The following is a 14,719-nucleotide window of genomic DNA, read 5'->3' as shown; positions in this document are numbered from 1 at the left end:
TGCTTTCTAATTGGATTATGGTCTTTTACTTACATTGTAATTCAGAAATTTGATTGAGACTTATTCCCCTTGATTTGTCAGCTTCTTAAATCAGATGTATTACTGAATCCTAGGTGCTGTAAATAACAATGAAAATGAATGCTCAAGAAATTACATTTAATCTATTGCTTTGACCAAGGTTTTGCTTTCTGTATTTGTATTTGCATGCAATTTGTAGAATAACTTTAGTTTGCTTTCTCTGAACATCTTTTTATTTTGATTAACAGAAGTATAGAAATGCAAACACCTATTTGATTTATTGAGCAGGAGGGCAGTTTTTATCAGTGAACTGCAAAACCTACCTTTTACTTGTTGTTTTCTAATTGGGACATGAACTAGGTTTTCAAAACCCTTAATTTTGTTGCTCCATTTAGTGCAAAGATTGGGAAATTAGCAATTGAGTTGTATGAGAAAAAGAGCAAATTTTACATCTTGCTGTGGCACTGGTAAGTTTTGGTCTTTTTGAAACAATGTATATTTTCAGATGTCAATTTGCAATACCTCTCAATAAAAGGATGGCAGGCAGGGTTAAATTACTGGAAAAGTTATCTACAGCAGTAATTATAATAGTAACATTGTGTGTTGACACAAATAAAGTATTTTATGTGCAAGTGAGAAATAGAAAAAAAAGAAGATAAAAGTCCAAGTGACAGTTTCAGATCTTCGAGGGGAGGGGTAGAGCCAAGATGGCCGAATAGGAACAGCTCCAGTCTAGAGCTCCCAGCGTGAGCGACCCAGAAGAAGGGTGATTTCTGCATTTCCATCTGAGGTACCGGGTTCATCTCACTAGGGAGTGCTAAACAGTGGGTGCAGGACGGTCAGTGCAGCACACTGTGCACGAGCCAAAGCAGGGCGAGGCATTGCCTCACTCGGGAAGCACAAGGTGTCAGGGAGTTCCCTTTCCTAGTCAAAGAAAGGGGTAACAGATGGCACCTGGAAAATCGGGTCAATCCCACCCTAATACTGCGCTTTTCCGATGGGCTTAAAAAACGGCACACCAGGAGATTATATCCTGCATCTGGCTCGGAGGGTCCTATGCCCATGGAGTCTTGCTGATTGCTAGCACAGCAGTCTGACAGGTGACAGCAGGTGACAGCGAGGCTGGGGGAGGGGCGCCCGCCATTGCCCAGGCTTGCTTAGGTAAACAAAGCAGCCAGGAAGCTGGAACTGGGTAGAGCCCACCACAGCTCAAGGAGGCCTGCCTGCCTCTGTAGGCTCCACTTCTAGGGGCAGGGCACAGACAAACAAAAAGACAGCAGGAACCTCTGCAGACTTAAATGTCCCTGTCTGACAGCTTTGAAGAGAGTAGTGGTTCTCCCAGCACGCAGCTGGGGATCTGAGAATGGGCAGACTGCCTCCTAAAGTGGGTCCCTGACCCCCGAGCAGCCTAACAGGGAGGCACCCTCCAGTAGGGACAGACTGACACCTCACTCAGCCAGGTACTCCTCTGAGACAAAACTTCCAGAGGAACGATCAGACAGCTGAATTTGCAGTCTCACGAAAATCCGCTGTTCTGCAGCCACCGCTGCTGACACCCAGCAAAACAGGATCTGGAGTGGACCTCTAGCAAACTCCAACAGACCTGCAGCTGAGGGTCCTGTCTGTGAGAAGGAAAACTAACAAACAGAAAGGACACCCACACCAAAAATCCATCTATACATCACCATCATCAAAGACCAAAAGTAGATAAAACCACAAAGATGGGGAAAAAACAGAGCAGAAAAACTGGAAACTCTAAAAAGCAGAGCACCTCTCCTCCTCCAAAGGAACACAGTTCCTCACCAGCAACAGAACAAAGCTGGACAGAGAATGACTTTGACGAGTTGAGAGAAGAAGGCTTCAGATGATCAAACTACTCCGAGCTACGGGAGGAAATTCAAACCAATGGCAAAGAAGTTAAAAACTTTGAAAAAAAATAGATGAATGTATAACTAAGATAACCAATGCAGAGAAGGCTTAAAGGAGCTGCTAGAGCTGAAAGCCAAGTTTTGAGAACTACGAGAAGATTGCAGAAGCCTCTGTAGCCCATGCGATCAACTGGAAGAAAGGGTATCGCTGATGGAAGATGAAATAAATGAAATGAAGTGAGAAGGGAAGTTTAGAGAAAAAAGAATAAAAAGAAACAAACAAAGCCTCCAAGAAATATGGGACTATGTGAAAAGACCAAACCTACGTCTGATTGGTGTAGCTGAAAGTGACGGGGAGAATGGAACCAAGTTGGAAAACACTCTGCAGGATATTATCCAGGAGAACTTCCCCAATCTAGCAAGGCAGGCCAACATTCAGATTCAGGAAATACAGAGAATGCCACAAAGATACTCCTTGAGAAGAGCAACGCCAAGACACAAAATTGTCAGATTCAAACAAAGTTGAAATGAAGGAAAAAATGTAGAGGGCGGCCAGAGAGAAAGGTCGGGTTACCCACAAAGGGAAGCCCATCAGACTAACAGCTGATATCTCGGCAGAAACTCTACAAGCCAGAAGAGAGTGGGGGCCGATATTCAACATTCTTAAAGAAAAGAATTTTCAACCCAGAATTTCATATCCAGCCAAACTAAGCTTCATAAGTGTGGGAGAAATAAAATACTTTACAGACAAGCAAATGCTGAGTGATTTTGTTACCGCCAGGCCTGCCCTAAGAGAGCTCCTGAAGGAAGCACTAAACATCGAAAGGAACAACCGGTACCAGCCACTGCAAAAACATGCCAAACTGTAAAGACCATCCAGGCTAGGAAGAAACTGCATCAACTAATGAGCAAAATAACCAACTAACATCACAATGACAGGATCAAATTCACACATAACAATATTAACTAACTTTAAATGTAAATGGGCTAAATGCTCCAATTAAAAGACACAGACTGGCAAATTGGATAAGGAGTCAAGACCCATCAGTGTGCCGTATTCAAGAAACCCATCTCACGTGCAGAGACACACATAGACTCAAAATAAAGGGATGGAGGAAGATCTACCAAGCAAATGGAAAACAAAAAAAAAAGGAAGGGGTTGCAATCCTATTCTCTGCTAAATAGACTTTAAACCAACAAAGATCAAAAGAGACAGAAGGCCATTACATAATGGTAAAGGGATCAATTCAACAAGAAGAGCTAACTATCCTAAATATATATGCACCCAACACAGGAGCACCCAGATTCATAAAGCAAGTCCTGAGTGACCTACAAAGAGACTTAAACTCCCACACAATAATAATGGGAGGTTTTAACACCCCACTGTCAACATTAGACAGATCAACGAGACAGAAAGTTAACAAGGATACCCAGAAATTGAACTCAGCCCTGCACCAAGTGAACCTAATAGACACCTACAGAACTCTCCACCCCAAATCAACAGAATATACATTTTTTTCAGCACCACACCACACCTATTCCAAAATTGACTACACAGTTGGAAGTAAAGCTCTCCTCAGCAAATGTTAAAGAACAGAAATTATAACAAATTGTCTTTCAGACCACAGTGCCATCAAACTAGAACACAAGATTAAGAAACTCACTGAAAACCGCTCAACTACATGGAAAGTGAACAACCTGCTCCTGAATGACTACTGGGTACATAACAAAATGAAGGCAGAAATAAAGATGTTCTTTGAAACCAACGAGAACAAAGACACAACATACCAGAATCTCTGGGACACATTCAAAGCAGTATGTAGAGGGAAATTTATAGCACTAAATGCCCACAAGAGAAAGCAGGAAAGATCCAAAATTGACACCCTAACATCACAATTAAAAGAACTAGAAAAGCAAGAGCAAACACATTCAAAAGCTAGCAGAAGGCTAGAAATAACTAAAATCAGAGCAGAACTGAAGGAAATAGAGACACAAAAAATCCTTCAAAAAATTAATGAATCCAGGAGCTGGTTTTTTGAAAAGATCAACAAAATTGATAGACCACTAGCAAGACTAATAAAGAAGAAAAGAGAGAAGAATCAAATAGATGCAATAAAAAAGATAAAGGGGATATCACCACTGATCCCACAGAAATACAATCTACCATCAGAGAATACTACAAACACCTCTACGCAAATAAACTAGAAAATCTAGAAGAAATGGATAAATTCCTCCACAAATACACCCTCCCAAGGCTAAACCAGGAAGAAGTTGAATCTCTGAATAGACCAATAACAGGCTCTGAAATTGTGGCAATAATCAATAGCTTACCAATCAAAAAGAGTCCAGGACCTGATGGGTTCACAGCCAAATTCTACCAGAGGTACAAGGAGGAACTGGTACCATTCCTTCTGAAACTATTCCAATCAATAGAAAAAGAAGGAATCCTCCCTAACACATTTTATGAGGCCTGCATCGTCCCGATACCAAAGCCTGGCAGAGACACAACCACAAAAGAGAATTTCAGACCAATATCCTTGATGAACATTGATGCAAAAATCCTCAATAAAATACTGGCAAACCGAATCCAGCACTACATCAAAAAGCTTATCCACCATGATCAAGTGGGCTTCATCCCTGGGATGCAAGGCTGGTTCAACATACGCAAATCAATAAATGTAATCCAGCATATAAACAGAACCAAATACAAAAATCACATGATTATCTCAATAGATGCAGAAAAGGCCTTTGACAAAATTCAACAACCCTTCATGCTAAAAACTCTCAATAAATTAGGTATTGATGGGACATATCTCAAAATCATAAGAGCTATCTATGACAAACCCACAGCCAGTATCATACTGAATGGGCAAAAACTGGAAGCATTCCCTCTGAAAACTGGCACAAGACAGGGATGCCCTCTCTCACCACTCCTATTCAACATAGTGCTGGAAGTTCTGGCCAGGGCAATCAGGCAGGAGAAGGAAATAAAGGGTATTCAATTAGGAAAAGAGGAAGTCAAATTGTCCCTGTTTGCAGATGATATGATTGTATATCTAGAAAACCCCATTGTCTCAGCTCAAAATCTCCTTAAGCTGATAAGCAACTTCAGCAAAGTCTAAGGATACAAAATCAATGTACAAAAATCACAAGCATTCTTGTACACCAATCACAGACAAACAGAGAGCCAAATCATGAGTGAACTCCCATTCACAACTGCTTCAAAGAGAATAAAATACCTAGGAATCCAACTTACAAGGGATGTGAAGGGCCTCTTCTAGGAGAACTACAAACCACTGCTCAATGAAATAAAAGAGGATACAAACAAATGGAAGAACACTCCATTCTCATGGGTTGGAAGAATCAATATCGTGAAAATGACCATACTGCCCAAGGTAATTTATAGATTCAATGCCATCCCCATCAAGCTACCAATGACTTTCTTCACAGAATTGGAAAAAACTACTTTAAAGTTCATATGGAACCAAAAAGGAGCCCGCATTGCCAAATCAATCCTAAGCCAAAAGAACAAAGCTGGAGGCATCACGCTACCTGACTTCAAACTATACTACAAGGCTACAGTAACCAAAACAGCATGGTACTGGTACCACAACAGAGACATAGATCAATGGAACAGAACAGAGCCCTCAGAAATGATGCCGCATATCTACAACTATCTGATCTTTGACAAACCTGACAAAAACAAGCAATGGGAAAAGGATTCCCTATTTAATAAATGGTGCTGGGAAAACTGGCTAGCCATATGTAGAAAGCTGAAACTGGATCCCTTCCTTACACCTTATACAAAAATTAATTCAAGATGGATTAAAGACTTACATGTTAGACCTAAAACCATAAAAACCCTAGAAGAAAACCTAGGCAATACCATTCAGGACACAGGCATGGGCAAGGACTTCATGTCTAAAACACCAAAAGCAATGGCAACAAAAGCCAAAATTGACAAATGGGATCTAATTAAACTAAAGAGCTTCTGCTCAGCAAAAGAAACTACCATCAGAGTGAACAGGCAACCTACAAATTGGGAGAAAATTTTCGCAACCTACTACTCATCTGACAAAGGGCTAATATCCAGAATCTACAATGAACTCAAACAAATTTACAAGAAAAAAACAAACAACCCCATCAAAAAGTGGGCAAAGGACATGAACAGACACTTCTCAAAAGAAGACATTTATGCAGCCAAAAAACACATGAAAAAATGCTCATCATCACTGGCCATCACAGAAATGCAAATCAAAACCACAATGAGATACCATGTCACACCAGTTAGAATGGTGATCATTACAAAGTCAGGAAACAACAGGTGCTGGAGAGGATGTGGACAAATAGGAACACTTTTACACTGTTGGTGGGACTGTAAACTAGTTCAACCATTGTGGAAGTCAGTGTGGCGATTCCTCAGGGATCTAGAACTAGAAATACCATTTGACCCAGCCATCCCATTACTGGGTATATACCCAAAGGACTATAAATTATGCTGCTATAAAGACACATGCACATGTATGTTTATTGCGGCACTATTCACAATAGCAAATACTTGGAACCAACCCAAATGTCCAACAACGATAGACTGGATTAAGAAAATGTGGTACATATACACCATGGAATACTATGCAGCCATAAAAAATGATGAGTTCATGTCCTTTGTAGGGACAGGGATGAAACTGGAAACCGTCATTCTCAGTAAACTATCGCAAGGACAAAAAACCAAACACCACATGTTCTCACCCATAGGTGGGAATTGAACAATGAGAAAAGATGGACACAGGAAGGGGAACATCACACTCTGGGGACTGTTGTGGGGTGGGCGGAGCGGGGAGGGAGAGCATTAGGAGATATACCTAATGCTAAATGACGAGTTAATGGGTGCAGCACACCAACATGGCACATGGATACATATGTAACAAACCTGCACATTGCGCACATGTACCCTAAAACTTAAAGTATAATAATAATAATAATAAAAAAGTCCAAGTGAATGTTTTGGGTAGAATCTGTGGCATAAGAAAACTAAAAAGGAAATTGCAACTCTAAGAAACTTAAAAAATGATAAAAATATACACTTTAATGAAAATATACACTTTAATGAAAATTAGAAAATTTATTTCTCAAGTATCCCCAAATGAAGCTTAAGAATTTGCAGGTCAAAATATATTATTTTTAAAAAAGGAGATTTTTGTAAAATCATTGAGATTCTGATTTAGCAATCTGTGGTGTGGCCTGCAGATGTGTAAGTTTTCACAGCTGATTAGGTGACAGAGTTGGGAAGAACTATTTCATGATATCATGTGACTAACGTTCCAGCTGAATCACTTCGTTGCTTCTTGAGTTCCCCTGTGCATTGCGCAGTGTTATGTAAATGGTTGTATTTTGCACAAATAAAAAACTATGCTTTAATTTTTGGAGTTTTTAATTTTTTTATAATAGAAAGAGAGGTAAGAGCCATTAGACTTAGGGAACTTCAAGATTCTGGCAAGATTTTCCGTAAGGATCTTCTATTTGTTGAAACAAAAAAAGGAGAAGAAAGACAAACTTGAGTGACTTACTTGTGTCATTTGAAAATTATACAATCTACTCTCTGAGCTGGTTTCCTCTGTATACTATGTTACTTCAGCCAAAGGTATTTAGTCCTTTGGGGATGTTGGAAGAGCCATCAGTGCAGTAGATTGAAATATTTTAAAATCTCCTTAAAATATATGTGGCTAATTTACATAACAGCCTTAACACACATATTTTATACATATATTTTCTGCTACTCAGAAATAGTCTGGGTTTTATCAGCATCAGCATCACCTGAGATCTTATTTAACATGGAGACTCTCAAGCTCACTACAATCCTGATTCATATCTGCATTTTAACAGTATTCCTAGGTGATTCACATGTACAGTAACTTTTAAGAAGTTCTATAATAGAATATGTTGGAAGAAATCTGTGTCCTCATCACTGAACCAGTCTCAGGAGACTCTCACTTGTATTCTAAATTCTGTTTTAGTCTAGTTTTGGATTTAGAATACTTTCAGCCAAAACAATTTATTTCTATATTCTCTGAAGATCTGTTATTCAAAATGCTCACAAAGAAATCAGCTCCTTAATTTTCATAAACATTTTTTGGTACTTGCTATATGCAAGGAATTTAATCTTCATAAACATGCTATTTTTCATTTATGAAAATGTGCCCAAATTAACAAGGCTAGTAGATGGCTGAGTCAGGGTGTGGATCCGGGTAGCATGGTTTGCAAATCGGTAACCACTCAAAGTTCAAGGGAGAAAGCTATTTGATGTTGGAAGTAACATTCAAATGATCAAACCTTTGTAATGATGATTCAATAGGTGGAGAGACCTATTTGTTCCTAAGCTGAGGATAAAGGTAACTCCTGATATTTCCATGAGACATATCATATACTCTTATCTAGTCACAATTGTCTATTTCACAACAGTATAATGAAGCTGAATTAATGTGTTTTGTAAGAATAACTATAATTTGAAAACATTGCTCTTTCTAAACAATTATCTAGGAATAGCCATGATGGCTCACAGATGACTGAACTTCACAGCCAGACAAAACAATAGAGGAGAAAAGAACTGTTTATATAGATGTGAACTGAAGTCTCATGCTTGCATAATCACATTCCCTATTGACGAATAACCAAAAAGTCACGGACTGTGTTTCTTACTTTAGGTAAATCTAGGGCAGTCGGGGAAATTGCTTCATCTTTTTTCCTTTTCTCTGTCCTCCCTTATTTTTTTACATAGGATGCCCTGGAAATGGCAATAAATATTTCAGTTTGATACAACATCATATTTCCTATGGGAGGGTAAAGATTAGCAACGTGTGAATAAATATTTTTTTACCTACCCAAATTAGACTGCAGATGAAGGACCAAAAAGCGAAACATTTGCCATGTCTCCTCTGACTCTGGATGAAAATCTTGTTTTCTAGATTAGGAAACTATAAAGATTCAAGCCTTATCTATGAGAGAACAGAAACAACTTAAATGTCTGTAGTTCAAGAAAAGTTTAAAAGGTTGTGACTGAAAGAACTGAAAGAGAATTATATGTATTCACTGAATATATTATCATGTTAAAACTGTTTTTTTAGAGTGGGAAGAAGAGCTTGTGATGAGAGTGAAGAATATTGTAAAATCAAATTTGAAAACCTTATTGAAGGAAATTTATGTCCACTGTCATAAGTAATTTTTGTTATTTTGCCTTTCAGTGTGTATGTACAGAGAACCATCACTACATGAAATTGGAGAAAAACAAGGGCGTTCAAGGAAAAGTTCTGGAACACCAACCATGAATGGAGGCAAAGTTGTGAATCAAGATTCAACATAGCTGAGAACTCTCCCCTTCTTCCCTCTCTCATCCCTTCCCCTTCTCTTCCCTCCTATTTACCCATTTCCTTCCAGTAAATCCACCCAAGGAGAGGAACATAAAATGACAACGCAAGACCTAGTGGCTAAGATTCTGCACTCAAAATCTTCCTTTGTGTAGGACAAGAAAATTGAACCAAAGCTTGCTTGTTGCAATGTGGTAGAATATTCACATGCACAAAGATTATCACACTTAAAAGCAAAGGAAAAAATAAATCAGAACTCCACAAATATTAAATTAAACTGTATTGTTATGAGAAGGCTAATTGTAATGAAGACATTAATAAAGATGAAATAAAGTTATTGCTTTAAAGGAAAGGGTTTGGAGAATTGAACTCACAAACTGATGTTATATACTAAATAGCTTAAACTCATGATAATGCTGCGATATGTGGTTTTGCATTTTATTTGGGCATCTGGAATTGACACACTATTACCTTCTGCTTGCAGGACTTTTTTTGTAACCATGAAATTGAACATTTCCAAATTATAAACTATTCTAATACCTATATATAGCCAGGAACCATTTATCATCAAGAAAAGTGTAAGAAATTATTTTTGAGATGTAATTTAACATCGTTTTATGTAAAAGGAAAGTCTTGTATGGAATCTAACAGCCTTAATGAATTTAATTCTTTCACAAAAATAATTTCAAATTATCCTAGAGTATAACATTTTTATCAAAGATGTTATTTCAGGAGTTCTTTTTTTTTTTTTTTAGTAATTTAGGAAAAACGTTACTGTTCTAATGCTGAAGTGACTTTTGGGAATTCTTTGCCAGTGCCATGTCCAGGTGGTGAGGTATAAGTTACTTGCTCTTAGCATTTGGTCTGATTTTTTTTGCTTTGTGGACACCTTTGAGAGTATAAGTGCATGTTTTAGAAAGCTTTGTACCCCATCTTGCGGCAGGAAAGAAAGAACAGGGGTTTTACATAAGGAAATAAGTCCTAGGAAATTAGTCAACGCAAATTGCATTTGCCTTTGTACCTTACCACAGTCTTATATTGTTTTTTAAACTCTGCCATGAAATTTGGAGACATGACTGTGAAATTCCTAACTTACTGTCTTACAAAGCCAGTAGCTAATTTGTTGCTATATGTATGATCCTCATTTACAAGTCCAGTTTGCAATTCATTCGTTTCCTAGAACACAGAAGGGTACCAGTAATACACTAAATTTTCAAGGGGTGTAGAGAAATAATATGGAATTAGCAGCTATGACTCCAACAGACAGGATTGTGTGAGCAGCTTAAAGTAGCAAAAAAGAACTCAGTATAAGAGAAGGCACATACATAGTTAAGAATACTAACGTATTTTTAAAAATCAAGGAAGAAATAAATGTTATACAATTTGCATTGGAATAAATAGATCTATTTAGTCCAACAAATCAGGAGTGGTATAGAGACATCCAAATTTAAAGAAAAAAAAAAACACACAAAACAGAATGTTAAAAAATGTATGCAGATTTATGGATATTATCAATGAGAAGACATAGCATGTAACTTCTCCTATATCTCTACTGTCCAGCATGTATTGTTCCAAATATGACTCCTTAAAATATATACACTTTGCAGAAGCTCTAGGCCCTCACCTCAAACCTTGCCATTGGTTGCCGTATTTCAAGGTCAATATAGTTTCCCTCACTTCACACAATCATTATTCTTCAATAGTGGACCACATCCTTCACCAGGTATCCTATTTGTGTTATCTAGAGGTTAGCAGAAAATGAAGTGAAGCAATTTACCTAAGCAGTTGGGAAGAACAAATGTTGTGCATCTAGGCAAAGATTTTGATGATACATTTGCAAGAGATATTTGTTTAACCAAAATATTTGGATAGTAACAAATAAAGACATTTAAATTTTCTAAAAATGGACTTGCTCTTCTAGGAAAAGAATACCCTTGGGGGAAAAATATAACTCTAGCTGTATTTCTTCTTGTCACTCTTGATTCAACTTGATTATAAATACACCTGTCACTACCAAAACCAAAAAAAAAAAAAGAAAAGAAAAAAGAAAAAATCCCAAGCACAAAGCTTATTTTATTTGAAAAAAATAAAAAAGAAACTTCAACACTATGAGACACTGGCTCTTTTAGCATTAAATGACTTGAGCTTTTGTGGTGATTCACACACATACACACTCATCAGTAAAACTATGGTTTCATAAATAACACAATTGATGAAATTCATAAAAATCAATTACAATGATGATTTCATGACAAAATATATTTAAGTTGGTTATGAAAAAAATAGAGATATGAATCACTAACAAAATTCCTCCCTCTCTTTTCAGTGGCTATTCATCATTTATCATCTAGACTCACATTTGTCTCCTTCCTGATAGCAGTTAAGAAAAAATTCTAACCATGCAATTTGTATATTCTTTTTCTCCGTATTATGTTAGGCCAATGTTTGCTGCAGTAAAATGTCTTGGAAATTAGCTTTGTCTTATTTCCAGTTTAGTTCAGAGAATTAATTGGAAGCCTCATTTCTTTTACACATAAACCTGACAAAAAATGTAGCTTAGAACAAAGGGTGAATGTTTGCTTAACTACTGCTTACTTCTCAAGTACATAAAACCTTTAATAGAATAAGCCAGTATTCACTGAGTTTTTAAAAATATTACCATGTATAAACATATAATATCCAACTTCATCCAAAAATATGATTGAGTTTAAGTACTTTGTTTTTCAGGCTTATTTCAAGTATAATAATTCTTTGATTTTCATTGTTCTGATTTCTGGGTCTTCAATTCATTCATCACTTTTCCTTTTTAAGTAAAATAAGCTTTTTTTTTTTTTTGAGTTGCATTGGGATTTTTCCCAGGAAAAACATGGCCTTTAGGAATGCTTTGCAATTGGCTACGCAGATATAAATTGATATGTTTATCCTGAGTTCTTATTGGAATAAGTTTCAAAATCAACGAAATTAAGAATGAAAACAAAACTTTTGAGAGTCTCACAAAATAGCTTTCTGGTCAATATACCTTACTTGATTTTTAAGCTCGCAGAATAAAGTATAGAAACAAATGGAGCTGAAGTTCCATTTGCTAATTCAGAGATTTTTGTGCTTCTGCAGATTGGAGGGCAGCAAGCCATCCTATTCTCATAGTAATAGTTTTGGCTTTGAAATTTACATACAAATTTAATAGCACATTTTTAGCCATTATGGATCGGCGCAATAAAGAGATATCAATATAATGCAATGTGATGCTTTATGGGCCTCATTCTAATTCAGAAAGCTTGTTTAAAAGAACTAAGACTCTTCTGTTTAATAAAATAGCAACAATCTAATATCTAGATTGGTGGTCCTGCGGTGCCACTAGTGGGAGATGAGAGTATTAAGCAGTAAAGACAAGGAAAGACTTAAAGGTTGCATATTGAAAAGTTTGGAATTCCTAATTTGGGAGCACTGATTTCTTGGTGAAGAAGTAAGTGTGACTACATTGCCAGTAATTTTTTTAAAACATAGACCCAGAAATAGCAAATCTATTTCACCCTCATACCTTAGTCTACAAGGCCTTGCTCTTGAGAAGATTTTCCATGATATTGCTTAATTTCATCTGCACAAGATGAGACACAAACATAAAAATTCCCTGCTCATTTTAATACCATAAAAGGCTGAGGTTATTTCTCTGTCATAAAATTGTAAATAGCATTTTTTAAGTCAAAATTACATTTAAAACAGTGGATTGTTCTACAAATATATATGTGTATATATACATATGCTTCTGAAATAAGGATATATTATATAGAGTTTTTATTTGATTTGTGGTCTTTAGTCATAGGTAATCAAAAATAAAGAGATTTGAATGCAAAACTTTATACATTAATGTATATTTCTAATGATGGTACAAATTGCCACTTTATAATAAAAAAGAAACAGGTGGGAATAATAATCAAAGCACATGTTCCTTCAGTACTCTGGTGATTTTTAATCCCCCTTGTGATGCACAGGAAATTATTTTTTAGTTACAAAAAGTTATCTTAGAAATCTATACTTCCCAATACAGATTTCATGATAAGTCATATCAAATTGAGAATTTGTGGTGAAAGAATAGGAAAAGGATGCTAGATGCTGATCTTTATTTTTCAGGATTTTTCCTGGAGCCCAAGTTAAAAATTCAATACTTAAATCTAAGTTAAGTGAAAATTAATTATGTTCAGAAATTATGTATTGAGCTTTAGTAACAGACGGAAGCAAAAAAGAATATTTAACATTATGGTAATAGCCTTAAAATAATGTAATAAAAATTGCATCATTAAATGTTCTATTAGTTGGAAAGAATGAGCTGATGTTTCTTTTCTTTGCTCCAAGTACAATTTAAAGACAATGACATTCATTTTACTCAAAATTGTTCAAAAAGTCCAAAACATACTCCCATGGCTAGAATTGTTATTAGCTCCAATACAAGGTTAAATATTACAGTCTTAAGAAATTGACACTGAAATGTTTAGTAAACATGTTGTATGAGAAACTAAACAATGTTTCATTTTTCCATTAAAGCACAGATTATTCAAATCATTGTTTTCTGAGCTCAGATTTGTAAAATGTTTATACATCATTGCCCTCCTGGAATTAAAAACAATTAAAATCCTGAGATGCTCATGCACATAGACGAAATACTGGCACTTTTTTTTAAACATTAAACTTCTTTGAGAAGTCTACCTTTTTTTTTTTAGTGTGTTTATCCTATATCGCTGAAAAAGTGCTGTGTCTTCTGAAGAAAAAGATCAAAAATTGATTTACAGATGGGAAAGATGTCTAATTTTGTAGAAGAGTTGAAAGAAAAGTAAATGTTTCTTTGTAATTATATAGCTACTTGTCTCAACCTGACATCTTGCTTTCAAGGATTAAGAACTAAAGTATATTCATTTATTCTTTTATTCATAACATACCAACCAGAGTCTCAGTTGAGTTTAGGCATCATAAACTAAATTGCAATCTCAAAAGAACAACAACAACAAAGGCAGACACATAAATAAATAATGTAATACCTAAAAGTATGTGCTATGATAGATGCAAAAAAGATTTTATATACCACTGAGGAGGCAACAAAGGCATCATCAGGGATCAGAGGCAAGACAGCGATTGAAAAAGAACAGATATTTGCTGAGTGATGAAAGGGAGACGACAAAGGCCTCTCAACTAGAGAAAATCATTTGAATGAAAGATATAGATACTTGCAAAACAGGGCTTACTTGGGAAGAATGTTCAGAAAAGGAGGTGGAAGAAAAACTGAGTTGAGATCAATAAAAATAAAAAGTTACTCAAAGGCTTTCAATACAGCCTTTGGATTTGTTTGAACATCTGTATCTGCTAGGATGCTTCTGGTTGCTCAGATAGAGTCCCCAAACCAAACTGGCACTTCATCTCGAATATCTAGGTACACACATCACCATCGAGGCTTACTTTGTCTGTAGTTCTCTCAGCTCTGTC

The 14,719-nt window shown here is 36.3% G+C and overlaps 1 protein-coding gene and 1 long non-coding RNA gene across 4 annotated transcripts in view; one reads left to right on the top strand and one right to left on the bottom strand.

Annotated features, from left to right (window-relative positions):
* The window catches only part of FGF12 (fibroblast growth factor 12), a 603,658-nt gene extending 589,711 nt beyond the window's left edge, over positions 1–13,947 (top strand). For all 3 annotated transcript variants that reach the window (XM_063621980.1, XM_063621979.1, XM_063621978.1), the window contains one exon: positions 9,125–13,947. In XM_063621980.1, coding sequence (XP_063478050.1) covers positions 9,125–9,243 — 119 coding nt within the window. In that variant the 3' untranslated portion in view covers positions 9,244–13,947. The remainder of the gene's footprint in view (positions 1–9,124) is intronic.
* The window catches only part of LOC134733177 (uncharacterized), a 594,472-nt gene that overhangs the window by 22,473 nt on the left and 557,280 nt on the right, over positions 1–14,719 (bottom strand). Inside the window, exon 18 of the long non-coding RNA XR_010116696.1 lies at positions 34–116. This is a non-coding gene — a long non-coding RNA (uncharacterized lncRNA). The remainder of the gene's footprint in view (positions 1–33; positions 117–14,719) is intronic.

Source organism: Symphalangus syndactylus, chromosome 17, assembly GCF_028878055.3.
Source record: "Symphalangus syndactylus isolate Jambi chromosome 17, NHGRI_mSymSyn1-v2.1_pri, whole genome shotgun sequence".
Classification (NCBI taxonomy): domain Eukaryota; kingdom Metazoa; phylum Chordata; class Mammalia; order Primates; family Hylobatidae; genus Symphalangus; species Symphalangus syndactylus.
Note: the sequence above shows the minus strand (reverse complement) of the source record. Positions and strands in the feature narration are given on the sequence as shown.